This window comes from Gymnoscopelus braueri (assembly GCF_963280865.1).
Source record: "Gymnoscopelus braueri genome assembly, chromosome: 15".
Lineage (NCBI taxonomy): Eukaryota > Metazoa > Chordata > Actinopteri > Myctophiformes > Myctophidae > Gymnoscopelus > Gymnoscopelus braueri.
In genome coordinates this window covers 38,709,871-38,728,047 of record NC_137620.1, presented here as the reverse complement: position 1 = coordinate 38,728,047, position 18,177 = coordinate 38,709,871, and the positions used below count along the sequence as shown (strand labels likewise).

The window sequence follows — 18,177 nt, the reverse complement described above, 5'->3', positions numbered from 1 at the left end:
AGATTTCTGTACTAATACATTTTTCAAATGTATATTTGTGATATCCATCCATGTGGCTATAATGACAACAATGTGAAGATCAAAAATAAGATTAGTGTCTCCACACTGATGAAGTGTGTGTGTGTGTGTGTGTGTGTGTGTGTGTGTGTGTGTGTGTGTGTGTGTGTGTGTGTGTGTGTGTGTGTGTGTGTGTGTGTGTGTGTGTGTGTGTGTGTGTGTGTGTGTGTGTGTGTGTGTGTGTGTGTGTGTGCATGTAACTGTTGACTGTGTGTGTAATTGCATGAGTTATACACAAGCATGGTATTATAATTCAATATTCCATATTGTTTCAGGTCAAGAAGAGGAAACCCTGGGTGAGACAGTTCGTGAGTTACTTCAATATATTGATTATATTGATCCAAAATGTGTTTATGCAGAAAAGGGTAGATTAAGAGAGTTAACATTATGTGTAATATACCTGTAACTTTCCCCCTACAGCCATGAATGTTCAGAGTGCAGGTAAGTAGAACATCCATGATCCGTGTATGTGTACCGTGTATGTGTACACACACACACACACACACACACACACACACACACACACACACACACACACACACACACACACACACACACACACACACACACACACACACACACACACAGTATCATACATCCATCATCAAACGCTTATCCGGGTCGGGTCACAGGGGCAACAGACTAGTATCAGCAGAGAGTTCCAGACGGCCCTTTCCCGAGCAACATTAGCCACTTCCTCATGCTGAGCCTACCCTCACTCATGAACAAGACCCCGAGATACTTAAACTCCTTCACCTGGGGCAAGTCTCGTTCCCTACTTGGAGTGCACACTCCATTGGTTTCCATCGGTGTGTGTATATATATATATATATATATATATATATATATATATATATATATATAGGCTGTCAAACGATAAAAACATTTAATCAGATTAATCACAGCTTAAAAATGAATTAATCATGATTAACACATTCCACGCCAGAGGTTAATATCATAATGTACTCACCAGTGCCAGCGATTTATTGTCTCCGCCAGGCCGAAAGGCATGGCGAGAGAGTATGTTTTCGCCCCTGTCCGTCCGTCCGTGTGTCCGTCCGTCCGTCCGTGTGTCCTGTCTGTGTGTTAGCACCAAATCTCAGGCACCGTTGGCCCGGTCGCTGCGAAACTGTGCACACACACTCCCTGGATGCCAATTCAGAACCTCTGCCTCAAATTTTTCACATAGGCCTGTCATAGCGCCACCAGGAGGCCGATTTGTGCAAAACCAATTTTTCCCCATTACTCCTACAGTTTTTAACCAAACCTCATGCAAATCGGTACACAGTATCTCTATAGTCATGTGATCAACCCTGATCTGTCCGATTTCCCATATTCCATCCTCATTGGCTAAGGTTACCATCCAAAGTTTGCAGGATTGGTCCGTTTTGAACAAACTGCCTCAAATCATGAACGCAGCTTGCCATTTCCATAAAATTGCACACGCACATTCCCACTAGGCCGAGGAAGAAATGGCACTTAAAACTTTTCACATCAGCCTCATGGTGGCGCTATAACAGGCCGATTTGCATTTTTAACTATAACTGCACCGATCTGCGTGAAACTTTGCACGCCTACTCCCTAGAGGCCAAGGAAAAACATCTGCACTGCATTTTTCACATCTGCTTTTTACAGCGCCACCAGGAGGCCGACTTATGTCAAATACATTTTTGGATATTAATCCTTCAGATTTTATCCAAACATCACGCACATCGGTACACAGTATGTAGTCATGTGATCAAGACGCATCTGTCCGATATTTCATATTCCATCCTGATTGGCTAAGGTTGACTTCCAAGGTTTGCAGGATTGGTCCGTTTTGAACAAAATGTCTGAAATCATGAACGTGGCGTGCGATTTCTGTGAAAATTTGCACGCACATTCCCACTAGGCCGAAGAAGAAATGCCACCCTTTTCACATTGGCCTATTATAGCGCCACCAGGAGGCCACAATAACTTACCTGACCTGGCGGAGACCTGTGCTCCGAGGAGCACTTTTTCTAGTTGTTGTTTTTTTGTTTTTTTCACGTCGCCACAGACCTCGTTAAATACCTTAAGATCGCGCATTAAACTGTTTGTAGACACACAGGGTAGCTGTGTGAGTGGCCCAGAGAAGACCGTTTCAATCGGCGACATTCCATTTTGCAGTAGTCGCGGTTTATGTTAAACAGCGTTCAGCGAGGAGAAAAAAAACTCAGAGCTAATGGCCAATTAGGGGAAGATTTAGAGCGGAGGCGGGTGGGAACGAAAATCTCCGGATACGGATATTTCCATATCAGGGTGTGCTACAATGAAATGTGTCACTGCGAGAGAGGCCTACAATGAAATGTGAACCTGCGAGAAAAAAAAAAGAAAAAGTGGCACGTTGTGCAATTATTTAGGTTTGTGTAGAACTAAGCGATTGGCACGCAATGTGTTAATCACCATTCAAACTATGTCCAAAATATGCCATTTATTTCTGTATATTGTTGTGGGAATGGAAGGTTAAGGCGGATTTATACATTTAACATACTGTATCTATGTATGTATGTTTCAACTCCATAAAACCGTCTTTGTTTTGGTGAGTAGCGAAAGTGTATTTTTTATTTTATACTAAAGACGAGAGGCTGCGCAGCCTGCGCTACCGGGGTTGTGCGTGCAACGGCTGAAAAGTAACATAGCTTAAAGGAGAACTCCTTCTAGGCCGTTTCAGACGGGGAGCAATGACGTGGATCAGCGGGGATGTATGTAGTGCCCGAGTCCTATACTTTAGGTACTACTGGTTGCCGAGGAAGTTCAGACGTGTGCTCAAATAACTGATGTCCAAAAGTGTCTGTTGAGTTCATAAACAAACAATATTTATTCTGTAGCCGATCTGTCACTTCAGCATTCAATAAATACATAAACAAATAAACAGTCAAAACTCACAGGATACATACCACCAACTCTGTCAAACACAGTCAAAAACTGTTTGCCTCTGCCACTGGCAACACCTGCGCCTGATTAGGGACAGGATTAAATACCTATTCATTAAGTCCTGCAATACCTACTGCAGGACCAAGTCCTGCAGTGACGTCATCAAATAAGAAACAACAATCATATATATAGCTCATATAGGACACCAACCCCTGATATGCTACTGGCAGAAAACAGCGTAATTCTTAAATCATAACAAAGAGCCATAAAAACAAAACAAAGTTGAAATACAAGCTATTTTCAGCTATTAAATAACTCAGGCAATATATCATATTCAAAATTGCAAGACCAAATTCAAATTGAATCTGTACCTTGACAAAAGGCAGATTTTAGTTACATTTATACATTCTTTGCTCACCATAGATGTCCCTCCAACGTCCAAACATCTCCTAAATTCATAATTTCCAGTTGATAACATGCTATCTAAATGATATTTCAACGTCTCATAAATCCACCGTTGTTTTCAACGTGAAACTAGAGTTGCCAATTATGCGAGAGAGAAACCAGGTCTATGAATACATGTGCAAATCCATCGATTAACAAGCAGACTTGGCTTATTATTTGATAATACCTGGCAGCCAGTGTTGCCAGGTATGTGCGAGAGAAACAAGCAACCAGGCAGACTTGACAATACTGTAAACTTCCGCAGACAGTGACAAGGGGTGGGAGAGCCTGGCAACCCCTAGCGGTAGCGTGGGGGTGCAACGGCTCCCTTGTGTATCGTTACGTGCTTAATTAATGTCCTCAAAGTCACTCACCCAACAAGCTTTGAACTGAGCAGATTGGACCTTCCGTTCCAGAGATAATGGCCAAAACATCTTGAAAACAGCCACTTTTGCCTGTTTTCGATCGCCGATTTTCGATTGAGTTTTGGCCATTTTCGCCTGTTTTTCTTTAATAACACGGGCTAGTAAGGTCGTACGGCGACAAACTAGATACCTGTGGAAAGTTCACTTTGAGCTGCATCCAACACATCCACTGCCATTTCCGTCGGCCTTACCGTTAGGCCGCTAGGGGCAGTTGAAATTATCTTTTTATTGTCATTTTTTTCAGTCTGGAGAGGGCACTTATTTTTACCGACGGGTAAAAGGGCAGGTGCTCAAGCCCCCTTTCATGTCTATGTGTGCACGTGCCTGGTGGCAGAGTACGATTAGCAAAATGTGACAAAACAAAAAAATATTCTCTATCAATTCAATGCTTCGTGGGGTGAAAACTGATAGGGGGAAAAAGTCATTTTGGGGTTGAAATACTCCTATAATATAATGATTCTGTATTTTATTCTGTGAATCCAGTCTTTCTACTTTTCTCTAAATGTGTGGCCTCACTCTGTTTATGTTTAAGATTATTTAACTGACTATTAAAGTTTTAATTCATATGATTACAGACAGGCAGGAGGTGTCGGACCTGAAGACAAAGTACTCAGGTGAATTCATCTCACATAAACTTTAATAAACATAAAACAAAAAGTTCATAAATGTGTAGGATTCCACTCCAACAGACTTTGGTTACTGTAACCAGTGTACTGCCATGTACCGTCATGTACCCCCATGTATCACCTTTTACCCCCATTTACCTCCATGTACCCCCCCCCTCCCATGTACCGTCATGTACCCCCATGTATCACCTTTTACCCCCATTTACCTCCATTTACCCCCCCCTCCCATGTACCGTCATGTACCCCCATGTATCACCTTTTACCCCCATTTACCGCCATGTACCCCCAATGTACCCCCATTTACCCTCATGTACCCCCTGTACCCTCCAGTACGCCTTGTACCCCATGTACAATGGGGACCTGGGTTAAAACACTCAAAACAAAAGTCAACAGCAGAATCAGCGAACACACGTTTCATGGACACAACCCACACACTCAGCTGTGCTGCTCATTCCACAAACGGTGCCATTACAAATGAGGCTCCATTTAAAAGAGAAAAACTATTTACAATTTACAATATAGACATTTAGCAGACGCTCATTTAGCAAACTCTTTCACTGGCAGGGTTGCCAGGTTGGAAAGTGGTTAACCCTGGTTAAGACCTGGAACGCGTCCGTGTAATTTCTTTATTTGAGCTAAAAAAAAAGCATTATTTTACACTTTGGGCTATTCAAAAATAGCAGATCTACAAGCTCGTAGCGCGGCACCGAGTGCCGCGCTACGAGCTTGTAGATCTGCTATTTTTGAGAAATCGTGAAAATGTGTGCAAATCTTTGGATAAGGATTTGCCCACTGCCAGCAATTGCACACTTTGCCCGCATTTGCCCACTGCCAGCAATTTTCGTTTTTTTTATCCTTTCAACTGGTCACAGAAAATGTATATTAATTATGATCACTTGTCCGATCGTTTGTAAACACACACGGTATCCGGTAGGCCTGTAGCCTGGTAAACCCTCCCTCCGGAAATCTCATTTCCATTTGATTTCAGAAGTGAGTCTGGCCTGAAGGCTTGTCTGGGCGTTTCTAGCCCGTACACCAAATGGACGAGCCTATCAGCGTCGTCGCTCATCGTTCTGTGATTGACAGCGACAGTTGGCCAATCAGGTGGCGAGTTCGAGTGAGCCCGAATAAAGCCGAGTGCAGCCTGAGTGCAGCCGACAAAAGACGAACGGCAGCCATTGTTGTTTGTGCGAGTGCCTTCACTTCTTACTTTCGTTTATAAAACGCTCTCAAACTTCTTTTTTGAGGCACGTAATTTACTTATAAGATATCGTTTGGATAGAATTTTGTTGTTTAAGTTCATATATGTGGTCAATTAATCATGACAGAGCCTATTTAAAAATACAAATTCAGAGAACCGGCAGGGGCGGGCAGTTACACGCATGTATCCGAATAAGGCAACCTATTTTGGGCATGGCCATCTCAAAAGTCCCGTTGCGTCACATTAGTGGCGGAGGTGGTAAAAATGCACTGCAATTGGCTGAAGGGGAAAAATTATCATTGGCTGAAGGGGTTGTCAGTCAACGGTATTACTCCCGCCCAACTCCAGCCCACAGCCAATATTGCAGAATGGGCGATCAGGCCAGACTCACTCCTGAAATCAAATGGAAATTAGATTTCCGGAGGGAGGGTTTACCAGGCTAGTAGGCCTGTGCCAAACAGCCAAAAAGGGCTTTAGTTTTCGAGATACCCCTCCCGGAGGTAGGACCAAACACAACATATTTTTTCCTCATCTCTAAGGCCTCCCATACAAGAAATGGATTGTTGTATACAAATATTTTACTGCAAAAGTGGTGAAATTGATATATAAAGTTATACACCCCAAACAAAAAATAAAGCCTGGCCGTCTGGGGGTTGAGGCATATAAAATCATTTAGATTTACAATGGAAGCTCTGATAGGTTTAAAACTTGGCATACTTGAAGCCAGGACTTCCTTCTACATTCTAGAAAAGACCAAACGTCAATATCTGAATGTAACTAGGAGATACAATCATTTGAACACATACTTACAATAGGCGGAAATGTAAATCTAAAGAAATGTTTTATTTACTTTGTAGTGACTCTGACATGGATTGTCAGAGTCACTACCTTTGGAAAGGTGGTTCTACTGAATCCAGCAAAACCAATTGTGTTAAAGTAGCTTTAATACTCGTGGAGTTATGCCACTAAACGTATATGGTGTCCCAAATGGGGAGAACATGAAACAGTCCTAATGAAATCTACAGTATCACACCGATCAAGTGTTCAATTCACTTATCAAGGGGGGGGGGGGAAATATTAACACGTTCACTTAGTGAAGAAGTCCCTAAAATGGCCAACAGTTGAACTACTAACAATTATTTAGCAAACCTGGCTGAGGGAAGCCAAGCTCCAACCATTTGATGCTCAAATTTATCCTCATAACAGCAAGTAATTCAATTCTGTAGAGTTTATATCATTTAACATATTTGGTTACAGTCAAGTTATACTACTGTACTACTGCTCTATCTGTATCTTATTGCCTATGGGTTTCTTCATAAACTGACAGGTATTGCAAATATTTTGAAATGTGAAAAGATGAGAAGGACCTTGCCAAATCAAGTAGCTAATTAGCTAGCTGGAGAGTGACCTAGCTTAAAGGAGTAGTTCACCCAAAAAATGACTTCTCTATCAATTACACACCCCATGAAGCATTGAATTCAAGGAGATTTCTTTGTTTTTGACGCATTCCTGAGCCAATAATTTGATTCCCGGCAGTAAGATGCTAATGTATCCGGAAATACACTCGATCAAATTATTGACTCAGGAACGTGTAAAAAAAAAAATCTCCATGAATTCTAGGCTTCATGGGGTGTGTAATTGATAGAAGTCATTTTGTGGGTGAACTATTTCTTTAAAGTTCCATTTAGTGTAACAGAGTCTGTCCAGTGGCCTACATTGGCAATAGCAGCACCCTGACTCTGTTTCACCAGAATGGAACAGAGCCTTAATTAGTATCACTGGCAACAATATGGTTACTGTAGAGCCTAACAGTAACTTTTTTCTTTTTACAGAATGTAGTGTGATGAACAAACATTGGATCCAAATTGTTGTATCATCTGTGGTAAACATTTAGACAAATTAAAGAAGCAAGATCCATAATGTCAAAAAGCCCATAGCAGAAGACCTTCAATTCATACTAAATGTTGCTCAACAGACAGACGATGATATTCATAAAACCCTGTCTTTATATACAGATTACATACTTTCCTTCAAAAATAAAGGTAGTATATCTTATCATGTATCATGTAGATCAAACAATAACTTCACCACCTCATCAAGAAGACAGAGTAGGGTTCTTACAACATTGTTTAACATAATGGAAAGATTGTTTCATGTGTGGGAAGGCCAGAACAAGACCAGAACATCTGACAGCCATTATGACTGGTACAGGTAAGAGTACCAGAGACAAGGTCCGTCATGCAGCACCAGCATCAGAAAGGTTGATGAAGTTGTATATCATCGGTTGCTCTCATACCCGGATCCCTTTGTGTATGATGCCTATCATAAAGCTGCCTTAAAACACTACATCTTTAAACGAAATATAGCAGCTGCCAGACGAAAATAAAATAAAATAATCAGAACACCAGACCAGTATCTTTGACAAGGTTTTTATTAAGCTCACTGAAGTTTTTCTCAATATACTGTATCTGCAGCTCTTGTAGTATTTGCCTCTCAAAGAGATCTTTACTTGGCTGTTGTGTTTCACAGTCTTCTGTCTCTTCTGTTTTTTTCTTGGAGATGTGCAGCTTCTCTCATTGCATACTGTACCATGGGCACACCCTCAGAGCATACCACATAAGACTTTCCAGCTCGTTCTACAAATTGTAATGCTGTATGAGCTTTTCCTTCAGTTGCCAGGATCTTCATTTAGTGTGTTGGCATCTCATCTTCTTCCTCAGACCTCAGTGTCTTCAGTATGTTATCATAACTCTTAGTTTAGTGTCATCACTTTAATTTCTTTAGAGAAAACATTTTTGTTAATGACTTCAGTGAGCTTAATAAAGGCTTTGATATAGATATGGGTCTGCTGTTCTTTTTCTTTTATCATCTGGAAGCTGCTATATTTCGTTTAGAGATGTAGTGTTTAAAGGGTAAGACCACTTTTGTAGAGGTTTGGGTTGTGTATTTACCTTGCCATGATGTAACTCCAAAGGTGGACAAGAAATAAAAAATAATTGCTCCATTGTTTAGAAATTGATAATTCTAATTTGCTCCTCATTGACTTACATTGTACGGTAAAACAGCTCTGAAAGTCACTTATTTAGCACGTAAACGAACACGAACAAAGTTGATTCAGACAATATAGAACATCACCAAACCCAGTACTGTTTGTTTTTTTAATAAAAATGTTAACTTCCTGCTGATTTTACTATTTGAAGATCCGGATCCACGAATCCAGTCCGGGTTTTCTTCTTAATAAAAATTGCAAAATCAACAGGAAGTTAACATTTTATATAAAAAAAAACAGTACTGGGTTTGGTGATGTTCTATATTGTCTGAATCAACTTTGTTTGCGTTTGTTTAGGTGCTAAAAGAGTGACTTTGAGAGCTGTTTTACCGTACAATGTAAGTCAATGAGGAGCAAATTTAGAATTATACATTTCTAATCAATGGAGCAATTATTTTAAATTTCTTGTCCACCTTTGGAGTTACATCATGGCAAGGTAAATACACAACCCAAACCTCTACCAAAGTGGTCTTGCCCTTTAAGGCAGGTTTTATGATTTTTGGCATCATACTCAAAGAGACCTGCATACGAGAGCACCCGATGATGTACAACTTCATCAATCATTCTGATGTTACACGATGGACCTTGTCTCTGGTACTCTTACCTGTACCAGTCCTAATGGTTGTCAGATGTTCTGGTCTTGTACTGGCCTTTCCACAAATAAATGAAACAATCTTTTTGTATCTTGTTGTATCAACCCTACTCAGTCTTCTTGATGAGACTGGTGCAGGTATGCTCTCACTATCAACATTTGCAACTGCTCATTATCGTTGTTCTTACTGGAGTAGTTTGCTCTATCATGACACATGATAAGATATACAACCTTTATTTTTAAGGAAAGTTTATCAGGGTTGTATGAACATCATCATCTCTCTGTTGAGCAACATTATTGAAGTCCTTCTGCTGTGGGCTTTTTGACATATGGATCTTGTTTTTTTCTAAATGTTTACTGTACCACAGATGATACAAAGATTTCAATCCAATTTTTGTACATCACACTCCATTCCGGTTAAATGAAAAAGATACACTTCAGAATTTGCACAGTATCTATGTTGTTACGTACACTACTGTCTGTTAGGCTCTATGTACAGTAACCATATTGTTGCCAGTGATACTAATTAAGGCTCTATTCCATTCTTGTGAAACAGAGTCAGGGTGCTGCTATTGTCAATGTTCATGTGTCAATGACATGCTCTGTAACACTAAATTAAACTTTAAGCTAGGTCACTCTTCAGCTAGCTGATTAACTACTTGATTTGGCAAGGTCCTTCTCATCTTTTCACATTCCAAAATATTTGCAATGATTTACCTGTCAGTTTATGAAGAAGCCCATGTTGGCAATAAGATAGAGCAGGTGGAGCTCAATACTGTAGTATAACTTTACTGTAACCAAATATGTTAAATTGTATAAACTCTACATAACTGAATGACTTGCTGTTATGAGGGTAACTTTGAGCATCAAATAAATAAAACTAATCGGTGTGATACTGTAGATTATAGATAGTTTCATGTTCTCCCCATTTGGAACACCAAATACGTTTAGTGGCATAGCTCCATGAGTATTAAAGCTACTTTTACAATGGGTTAGCAATTGGTATTGCTGGATTCAGTAGAACCACACCTTTCCAACAAGACATCATATGTCTTGTTATGACAATCCATGTCAGAGTCACAACAAAGTAAAGAAAAAAATTATTTAGATTTACATTTCCGCCTATTGTAAGTATGTGTTCAAATGACTGTATCTCCTAGTTACATTCAGAGCTTCCATTGTGAATCTACATGAGTTTATATGCCTCAACCCCCAGACGGCCAGGCTTTATTTTTAGTTTGGGGTGTATAACTTTATATATCAATTTCGCCACTTTGCTGTAAAATATGTTTATACAACAATCCATTTCATGTATGGGAGACCTTAGAGATGAGGAAAAAACATGTTGTGTTTGGTCCTACCTCCGGGAGGGGTATCCCAATTTTTTGGAGCCATTGTCACTAGCCTACAGGTGCCTCATCCAGAGAAAACACATTAGAACCGCGATGGCCCCTTGTCTTCCAACAGCATGTGAATATACCATTTCTCGCCAAAAATGCACGCTTTTCTTACCTTTTCAACTGGCCACAGAAGATTTATATCCCTTATGACTTATGATCGCTTGTCCGACTGTTTGTAATCACACATGGTACGTGTGTGCATCGGCCAGAGAAAAATATTCCAAACGGAAAATTCCCTTCTCCTGCAGCAGCATGTTGAAAATAGGATGTCTCACGAAATACAGGGGGAAAAAAGTCAACTCATGATAGAGCCATTTTAATGAAAAAGTTAAACAGGAAGTGGACGGAGGCGGAAATCTTCGGATGACGTTATTTCCAGATCCGGGTGAGTGGAAAGTGAAACTGATCACTCGGGTGACAGAGAACAGAACGATTAAAAAACAATAAGTCGTCCTTGGCAATGAGGCGTTTTGCGCGATGTCTCATCATAAGTCGTCCTTGGCAGTAAGAGAGTTAATCCAGAGTGATTTACAGTAAGCAAGCCAACAGTATGAAAGTTACTTCCAAGAAGCATTGTGTTACACCATAAATATTATCTACCAAACTTTTTGTTTTATGTGTAGATGGTTCTGTTGAGAATAACATGATGTGACCCCCTGACTTTTGGGATGCAACTTTATTTATTTACGTTTTTATTTATCTAATTTTACAATAGGCTATATTTTATACGTGGTTATGAACATTTTATATCATCGTTCAAACATACCCCCCCCACTCCCCGATCCAGTATATATCATCTTCTTCTTAATGTGTGGCCGTGCTCTCTTTGTTTGATTTAAATGATCATAAAAGTTTTAATTCATGTGATTACAGACTTACAGAGTACCCTTACAGAAGTTAAGGATGGTGTGTCTTCCCTGAGCTCAGGTGAATTCATCTCACATAAACTTTAATAGATGATTCTGCTGAGAATAACATCATGTGTATCCAGTCTTTTTGACTCTGCCTAAACGTGGCAGAGTACGATTAGCAAAATGTGACAAAACAAAAAAATATTCTCTATCAATTCAATGCTTCGTGGGGTGAAAACTGATAGGGGGAAAAAGTCATTTTGGGGTTGAAATACTCCTATAATATAATGATTCTGTATTTTATTCTGTGAATCCAGTCTTTCTACTTTTCTCTAAATGTGTGGCCTCACTCTGTTTATGTTTAAGATTATTTAACTGACTATTAAAGTTTTAATTCATATGATTACAGACAGGCAGGAGGTGTCGGACCTGAAGACAAAGTACTCAGGTGAATTCATCTCACATAAACTTTAATAAACATAAAACAAAAAGTTCATAAATGTGTAGGATTCCACTCCAACAGACTTTGGTTACTGTAACCAGTGTACTGCCATGTACCGTCATGTACCCCCATGTATCACCTTTTACCCCCATTTACCTCCATGTACCCCCCCCCTCCCATGTACCGTCATGTACCCCCATGTATCACCTTTTACCCCCATTTACCTCCATTTACCCCCCCCTCCCATGTACCGTCATGTACCCCCATGTATCACCTTTTACCCCCATTTACCGCCATGTACCCCCAATGTACCCCCATTTACCCTCATGTACCCCCTGTACCCTCCAGTACGCCTTGTACCCCATGTACAATGGGGACCTGGGTTAAAACACTCAAAACAAAAGTCAACAGCAGAATCAGCGAACACACGTTTCATGGACACAACCCACACACTCAGCTGTGCTGCTCATTCCACAAACGGTGCCATTACAAATGAGGCTCCATTTAAAAGAGAAAAACTATTTACAATTTACAATATAGACATTTAGCAGACACTCATTTAGCAAACTCTTTCACTGGCAGGGTTGCCAGGTTGGAAAGTGGTTAACCCTGGTTAAGACCTGGAACGCGTCCGTGTAATTTTTTTATTTGAGCTAAAAAAAAAAAGCATTATTTTACACTTTGGGCTATTCAAAAATAGCAGATCTACAAGCTCGTAGCGCGGCACCGAGTGCCGCGCTACGAGCTTGTAGATCTGCTATTTTTGAGAAATCGTGAAAATGTGTGCAAATCTTTGGATAAGGATTTGCCCACTGCCAGCAATTGCACACTTTGCCCGCATTTGCCCACTGCCAGCAATTTTCGTTTTTTTTATCCTTTCAACTGGTCACAGAAAATGTATATTAATTATGATCACTTGTCCGATCGTTTGTAAACACACACGGTATCCGGTAGGCCTGTAGCCTGGTAAACCCTCCCTCCGGAAATCTCATTTCCATTTGATTTCAGAAGTGAGTCTGGCCTGAAGGCTTGTCTGGGCGTTTCTAGCCCGTACACCAAATGGACGAGCCTATCAGCGTCGTCGCTCATCGTTCTGTGATTGACAGCGACAGTTGGCCAATCAGGTGGCGAGTTCGAGTGAGCCCGAATAAAGCCGAGTGCAGCCTGAGTGCAGCCGACAAAAGACGAACGGCAGCCATTGTTGTTTGTGCGAGTGCCTTCACTTCTTACTTTCGTTTATAAAACGCTCTCAAACTTCTTTTTTGAGGCACGTAATTTACTTATAAGATATCGTTTGGATAGAATTTTGTTGTTTAAGTTCATATATGTGGTCAATTAATCATGACAGAGCCTATTTAAAAATACAAATTCAGAGAACCGGCAGGGGCGGGCAGTTACACGCATGTATCCGAATAAGGCAACCTATTTTGGGCATGGCCATCTCAAAAGTCCCGTTGCGTCACATTAGTGGCGGAGGTGGTAAAAATGCACTGCAATTGGCTGAAGGGGAAAAATTATCATTGGCTGAAGGGGTTGTCAGTCAACGGTATTACTCCCGCCCAACTCCAGCCCACAGCCAATATTGCAGAATGGGCGATCAGGCCAGACTCACTCCTGAAATCAAATGGAAATTAGATTTCCGGAGGGAGGGTTTACCAGGCTAGTAGGCCTGTGCCAAACAGCCAAAAAGGGCTTTAGTTTTCGAGATACCCCTCCCGGAGGTAGGACCAAACACAACATATTTTTTCCTCATCTCTAAGGCCTCCCATACAAGAAATGGATTGTTGTATACAAATATTTTACTGCAAAAGTGGTGAAATTGATATATAAAGTTATACACCCCAAACTAAAAATAAAGCCTGGCCGTCTGGGGGTTGAGGCATATAAAATCATTTAGATTTACAATGGAAGCTCTGATAGGTTTAAAACTTGGCATACTTGAAGCCAGGACTTCCTTCTACATTCTAGAAAAGACCAAACGTCAATATCTGAATGTAACTAGGAGATACAATCATTTGAACACATACTTACAATAGGCGGAAATGTAAATCTAAAGAAATGTTTTATTTACTTTGTAGTGACTCTGACATGGATTGTCAGAGTCACTACCTTTGGAAAGGTGGTTCTACTGAATCCAGCAAAACCAATTGTGTTAAAGTAGCTTTAATACTCGTGGAGTTATGCCACTAAACGTATATGGTGTCCCAAATGGGGAGAACATGAAACAGTCCTAATGAAATCTACAGTATCACACCGATCAAGTGTTCAATTCACTTATCAAGGGGGGGGGGGGGAAATATTAACACGTTCACTTAGTGAAGAAGTCCCTAAAATGGCCAACAGTTGAACTACTAACAATTATTTAGCAAACCTGGCTGAGGGAAGCCAAGCTCCAACCATTTGATGCTCAAATTTATCCTCATAACAGCAAGTAATTAAATTCTGTAGAGTTTATATCATTTAACATATTTGGTTACAGTCAAGTTATACTACTGTACTACTGCTCTATCTGTATCTTATTGCCTATGGGTTTCTTCATAAACTGACAGGTATTGCAAATATTTTGAAATGTGAAAAGATGAGAAGGACCTTGCCAAATCAAGTAGCTAATTAGCTAGCTGGAGAGTGACCTAGCTTAAAGGAGTAGTTCACCCAAAAAATGACTTCTCTATCAATTACACACCCCATGAAGCATTGAATTCAAGGAGATTTCTTTGTTTTTGACGCATTCCTGAGCCAATAATTTGATTCCCGGCAGTAAGATGCTAATGTATCCGGAAATACACTCGATCAAATTATTGACTCAGGAACGTGTAAAAAAAAAAATCTCCATGAATTCTAGGCTTCATGGGGTGTGTAATTGATAGAAGTCATTTTGTGGGTGAACTATTTCTTTAAAGTTCCATTTAGTGTAACAGAGTCTGTCCAGTGGCCTACATTGGCAATAGCAGCACCCTGACTCTGTTTCACCAGAATGGAACAGAGCCTTAATTAGTATCACTGGCAACAATATGGTTACTGTAGAGCCTAACAGTAACTTTTTTCTTTTTACAGAATGTAGTGTGATGAACAAACATTGGATCCAAATTGTTGTATCATCTGTGGTAAACATTTAGACAAATTAAAGAAGCAAGATCCATAATGTCAAAAAGCCCATAGCAGAAGACCTTCAATTCATACTAAATGTTGCTCAACAGACAGACGATGATATTCATAAAACCCTGTCTTTATATACAGATTACATACTTTCCTTCAAAAATAAAGGTAGTATATCTTATCATGTATCATGTAGATCAAACAATAACTTCACCACCTCATCAAGAAGACAGAGTAGGGTTCTTACAACATTGTTTAACATAATGGAAAGATTGTTTCATGTGTGGGAAGGCCAGAACAAGACCAGAACATCTGACAGCCATTATGACTGGTACAGGTAAGAGTACCAGAGACAAGGTCCGTCATGCAGCACCAGCATCAGAAAGGTTGATGAAGTTGTATATCATCGGTTGCTCTCATACCCGGATCCCTTTGTGTATGATGCCTATCATAAAGCTGCCTTAAAACACTACATCTTTAAACGAAATATAGCAGCTGCCAGACGAAAATAAAATAAAATAATCAGAACACCAGACCAGTATCTTTGACAAGGTTTTTATTAAGCTCACTGAAGTTTTTCTCAATATACTGTATCTGCAGCTCTTGTAGTATTTGCCTCTCAAAGAGATCTTTACTTGGCTGTTGTGTTTCACAGTCTTCTGTCTCTTCTGTTTTTTTCTTGGAGATGTGCAGCTTCTCTCATTGCATACTGTACCATGGGCACACCCTCAGAGCATACCACATAAGACTTTCCAGCTCGTTCTACAAATTGTAATGCTGTATGAGCTTTTCCTTCAGTTGCCAGGATCTTCATTTAGTGTGTTGGCATCTCATCTTCTTCCTCAGACCTCAGTGTCTTCAGTATGTTATCATAACTCTTAGTTTAGTGTCATCACTTTAATTTCTTTAGAGAAAACATTTTTGTTAATGACTTCAGTGAGCTTAATAAAGGCTTTGATATAGATATGGGTCTGCTGTTCTTTTTCTTTTATCATCTGGAAGCTGCTATATTTCGTAGTGCTATATGTAGTGTTTAAAGGGTAAGACCACTTTTGTAGAGGTTTGGGTTGTGTATTTACCTTGCCATGATGTAACTCCAAAGGTGGACAAGAAATAAAAAATAATTGCTCCATTGTTTAGAAATTGATAATTCTAATTTGCTCCTCATTGACTTACATTGTACGGTAAAACAGCTCTGAAAGTCACTTATTTAGCACGTAAACGAACACGAACAAAGTTGATTCAGACAATATAGAACATCACCAAACCCAGTACTGTTTGTTTTTTTAATAAAAATGTTAACTTCCTGCTGATTTTACTATTTGAAGATCCGGATCCACGAATCCAGTCCGGGTTTTCTTCTTAATAAAAATTGCAAAATCAACAGGAAGTTAACATTTTATATAAAAAAAAACAGTACTGGGTTTGGTGATGTTCTATATTGTCTGAATCAACTTTGTTTGCGTTTGTTTAGGTGCTAAAAGAGTGACTTTGAGAGCTGTTTTACCGTACAATGTAAGTCAATGAGGAGCAAATTTAGAATTATACATTTCTAATCAATGGAGCAATTATTTTTAATTTCTTGTCCACCTTTGGAGTTACATCATGGCAAGGTAAATACACAACCCAAACCTCTACCAAAGTGGTCTTGCCCTTTAAGGCAGGTTTTATGATTTTTGGCATCATACTCAAAGAGACCTGCATACGAGAGCACCCGATGATGTACAACTTCATCAATCATTCTGATGTTACACGATGGACCTTGTCTCTGGTACTCTTACCTGTACCAGTCCTAATGGTTGTCAGATGTTCTGGTCTTGTACTGGCCTTTCCACAAATAAATGAAACAATCTTTTTGTATCTTGTTGTATCAACCCTACTCAGTCTTCTTGATGAGACTGGTGCAGGTATGCTCTCACTATCAACATTTGCAACTGCTCATTATCGTTGTTCTTACTGGAGTAGTTTGCTCTATCATGACACATGATAAGATATACAACCTTTATTTTTAAGGAAAGTTTATCAGGGTTGTATGAACATCATCATCTCTCTGTTGAGCAACATTATTGAAGTCCTTCTGCTGTGGGCTTTTTGACATATGGATCTTGTTTTTTTCTAAATGTTTACTGTACCACAGATGATACAAAGATTTCAATCCAATTTTTGTACATCACACTCCATTCCGGTTAAATGAAAAAGATACACTTCAGAATTTGCACAGTATCTATGTTGTTACGTACACTACTGTCTGTTAGGCTCTATGTACAGTAACCATATTGTTGCCAGTGATACTAATTAAGGCTCTATTCCATTCTTGTGAAACAGAGTCAGGGTGCTGCTATTGTCAATGTTCATGTGTCAATGACATGCTCTGTAACACTAAATTAAACTTTAAGCTAGGTCACTCTTCAGCTAGCTGATTAACTACTTGATTTGGCAAGGTCCTTCTCATCTTTTCACATTCCAAAATATTTGCAATGATTTACCTGTCAGTTTATGAAGAAGCCCATGTTGGCAATAAGATAGAGCAGGTGGAGCTCAATACTGTAGTATAACTTTACTGTAACCAAATATGTTAAATTGTATAAACTCTACATAACTGAATGACTTGCTGTTATGAGGGTAACTTTGAGCATCAAATAAATAAAACTAATCGGTGTGATACTGTAGATTATAGATAGTTTCATGTTCTCCCCATTTGGAACACCAAATACGTTTAGTGGCATAGCTCCATGAGTATTAAAGCTACTTTTACAATGGGTTAGCAATTGGTATTGCTGGATTCAGTAGAACCACACCTTTCCAACAAGACATCATATGTCTTGTTATGACAATCCATGTCAGAGTCACAACAAAGTAAAGAAAAAAATTCTTTAGATTTACATTTCCGCCTATTGTAAGTATGTGTTCAAATGACTGTATCTCCTAGTTACATTCAGAGCTTCCATTGTGAATCTACATGAGTTTATATGCCTCAACCCCCAGACGGCCAGGCTTTATTTTTAGTTTGGGGTGTATAACTTTATATATCAATTTCGCCACTTTGCTGTAAAATATGTTTATACAACAATCCATTTCATGTATGGGAGACCTTAGAGA

The 18,177-nt window shown here is 39.6% G+C and overlaps 1 protein-coding gene across 3 annotated transcripts in view; it reads left to right on the top strand.

The window, feature by feature from the left end:
* Positions 1-18,177, top strand: part of LOC308102098 (uncharacterized protein) — a 73,787-nt gene that overhangs the window by 6,498 nt on the left and 49,112 nt on the right. For 2 of the 3 annotated variants that reach the window (XM_080451701.1, XM_080451699.1), the window contains exons 4-8: positions 333-365; positions 478-498; positions 4,397-4,435; positions 11,563-11,616; positions 11,950-11,988. In XM_080451701.1, coding sequence (XP_080307827.1) covers positions 333-365; positions 478-498; positions 4,397-4,435; positions 11,563-11,616; positions 11,950-11,988 — 186 coding nt within the window. The remainder of the gene's footprint in view (positions 1-332; positions 366-477; positions 499-4,396; positions 4,436-11,562; positions 11,617-11,949; positions 11,989-18,177) is intronic. The other variant, XM_080451700.1, reaches the window with a different exon arrangement.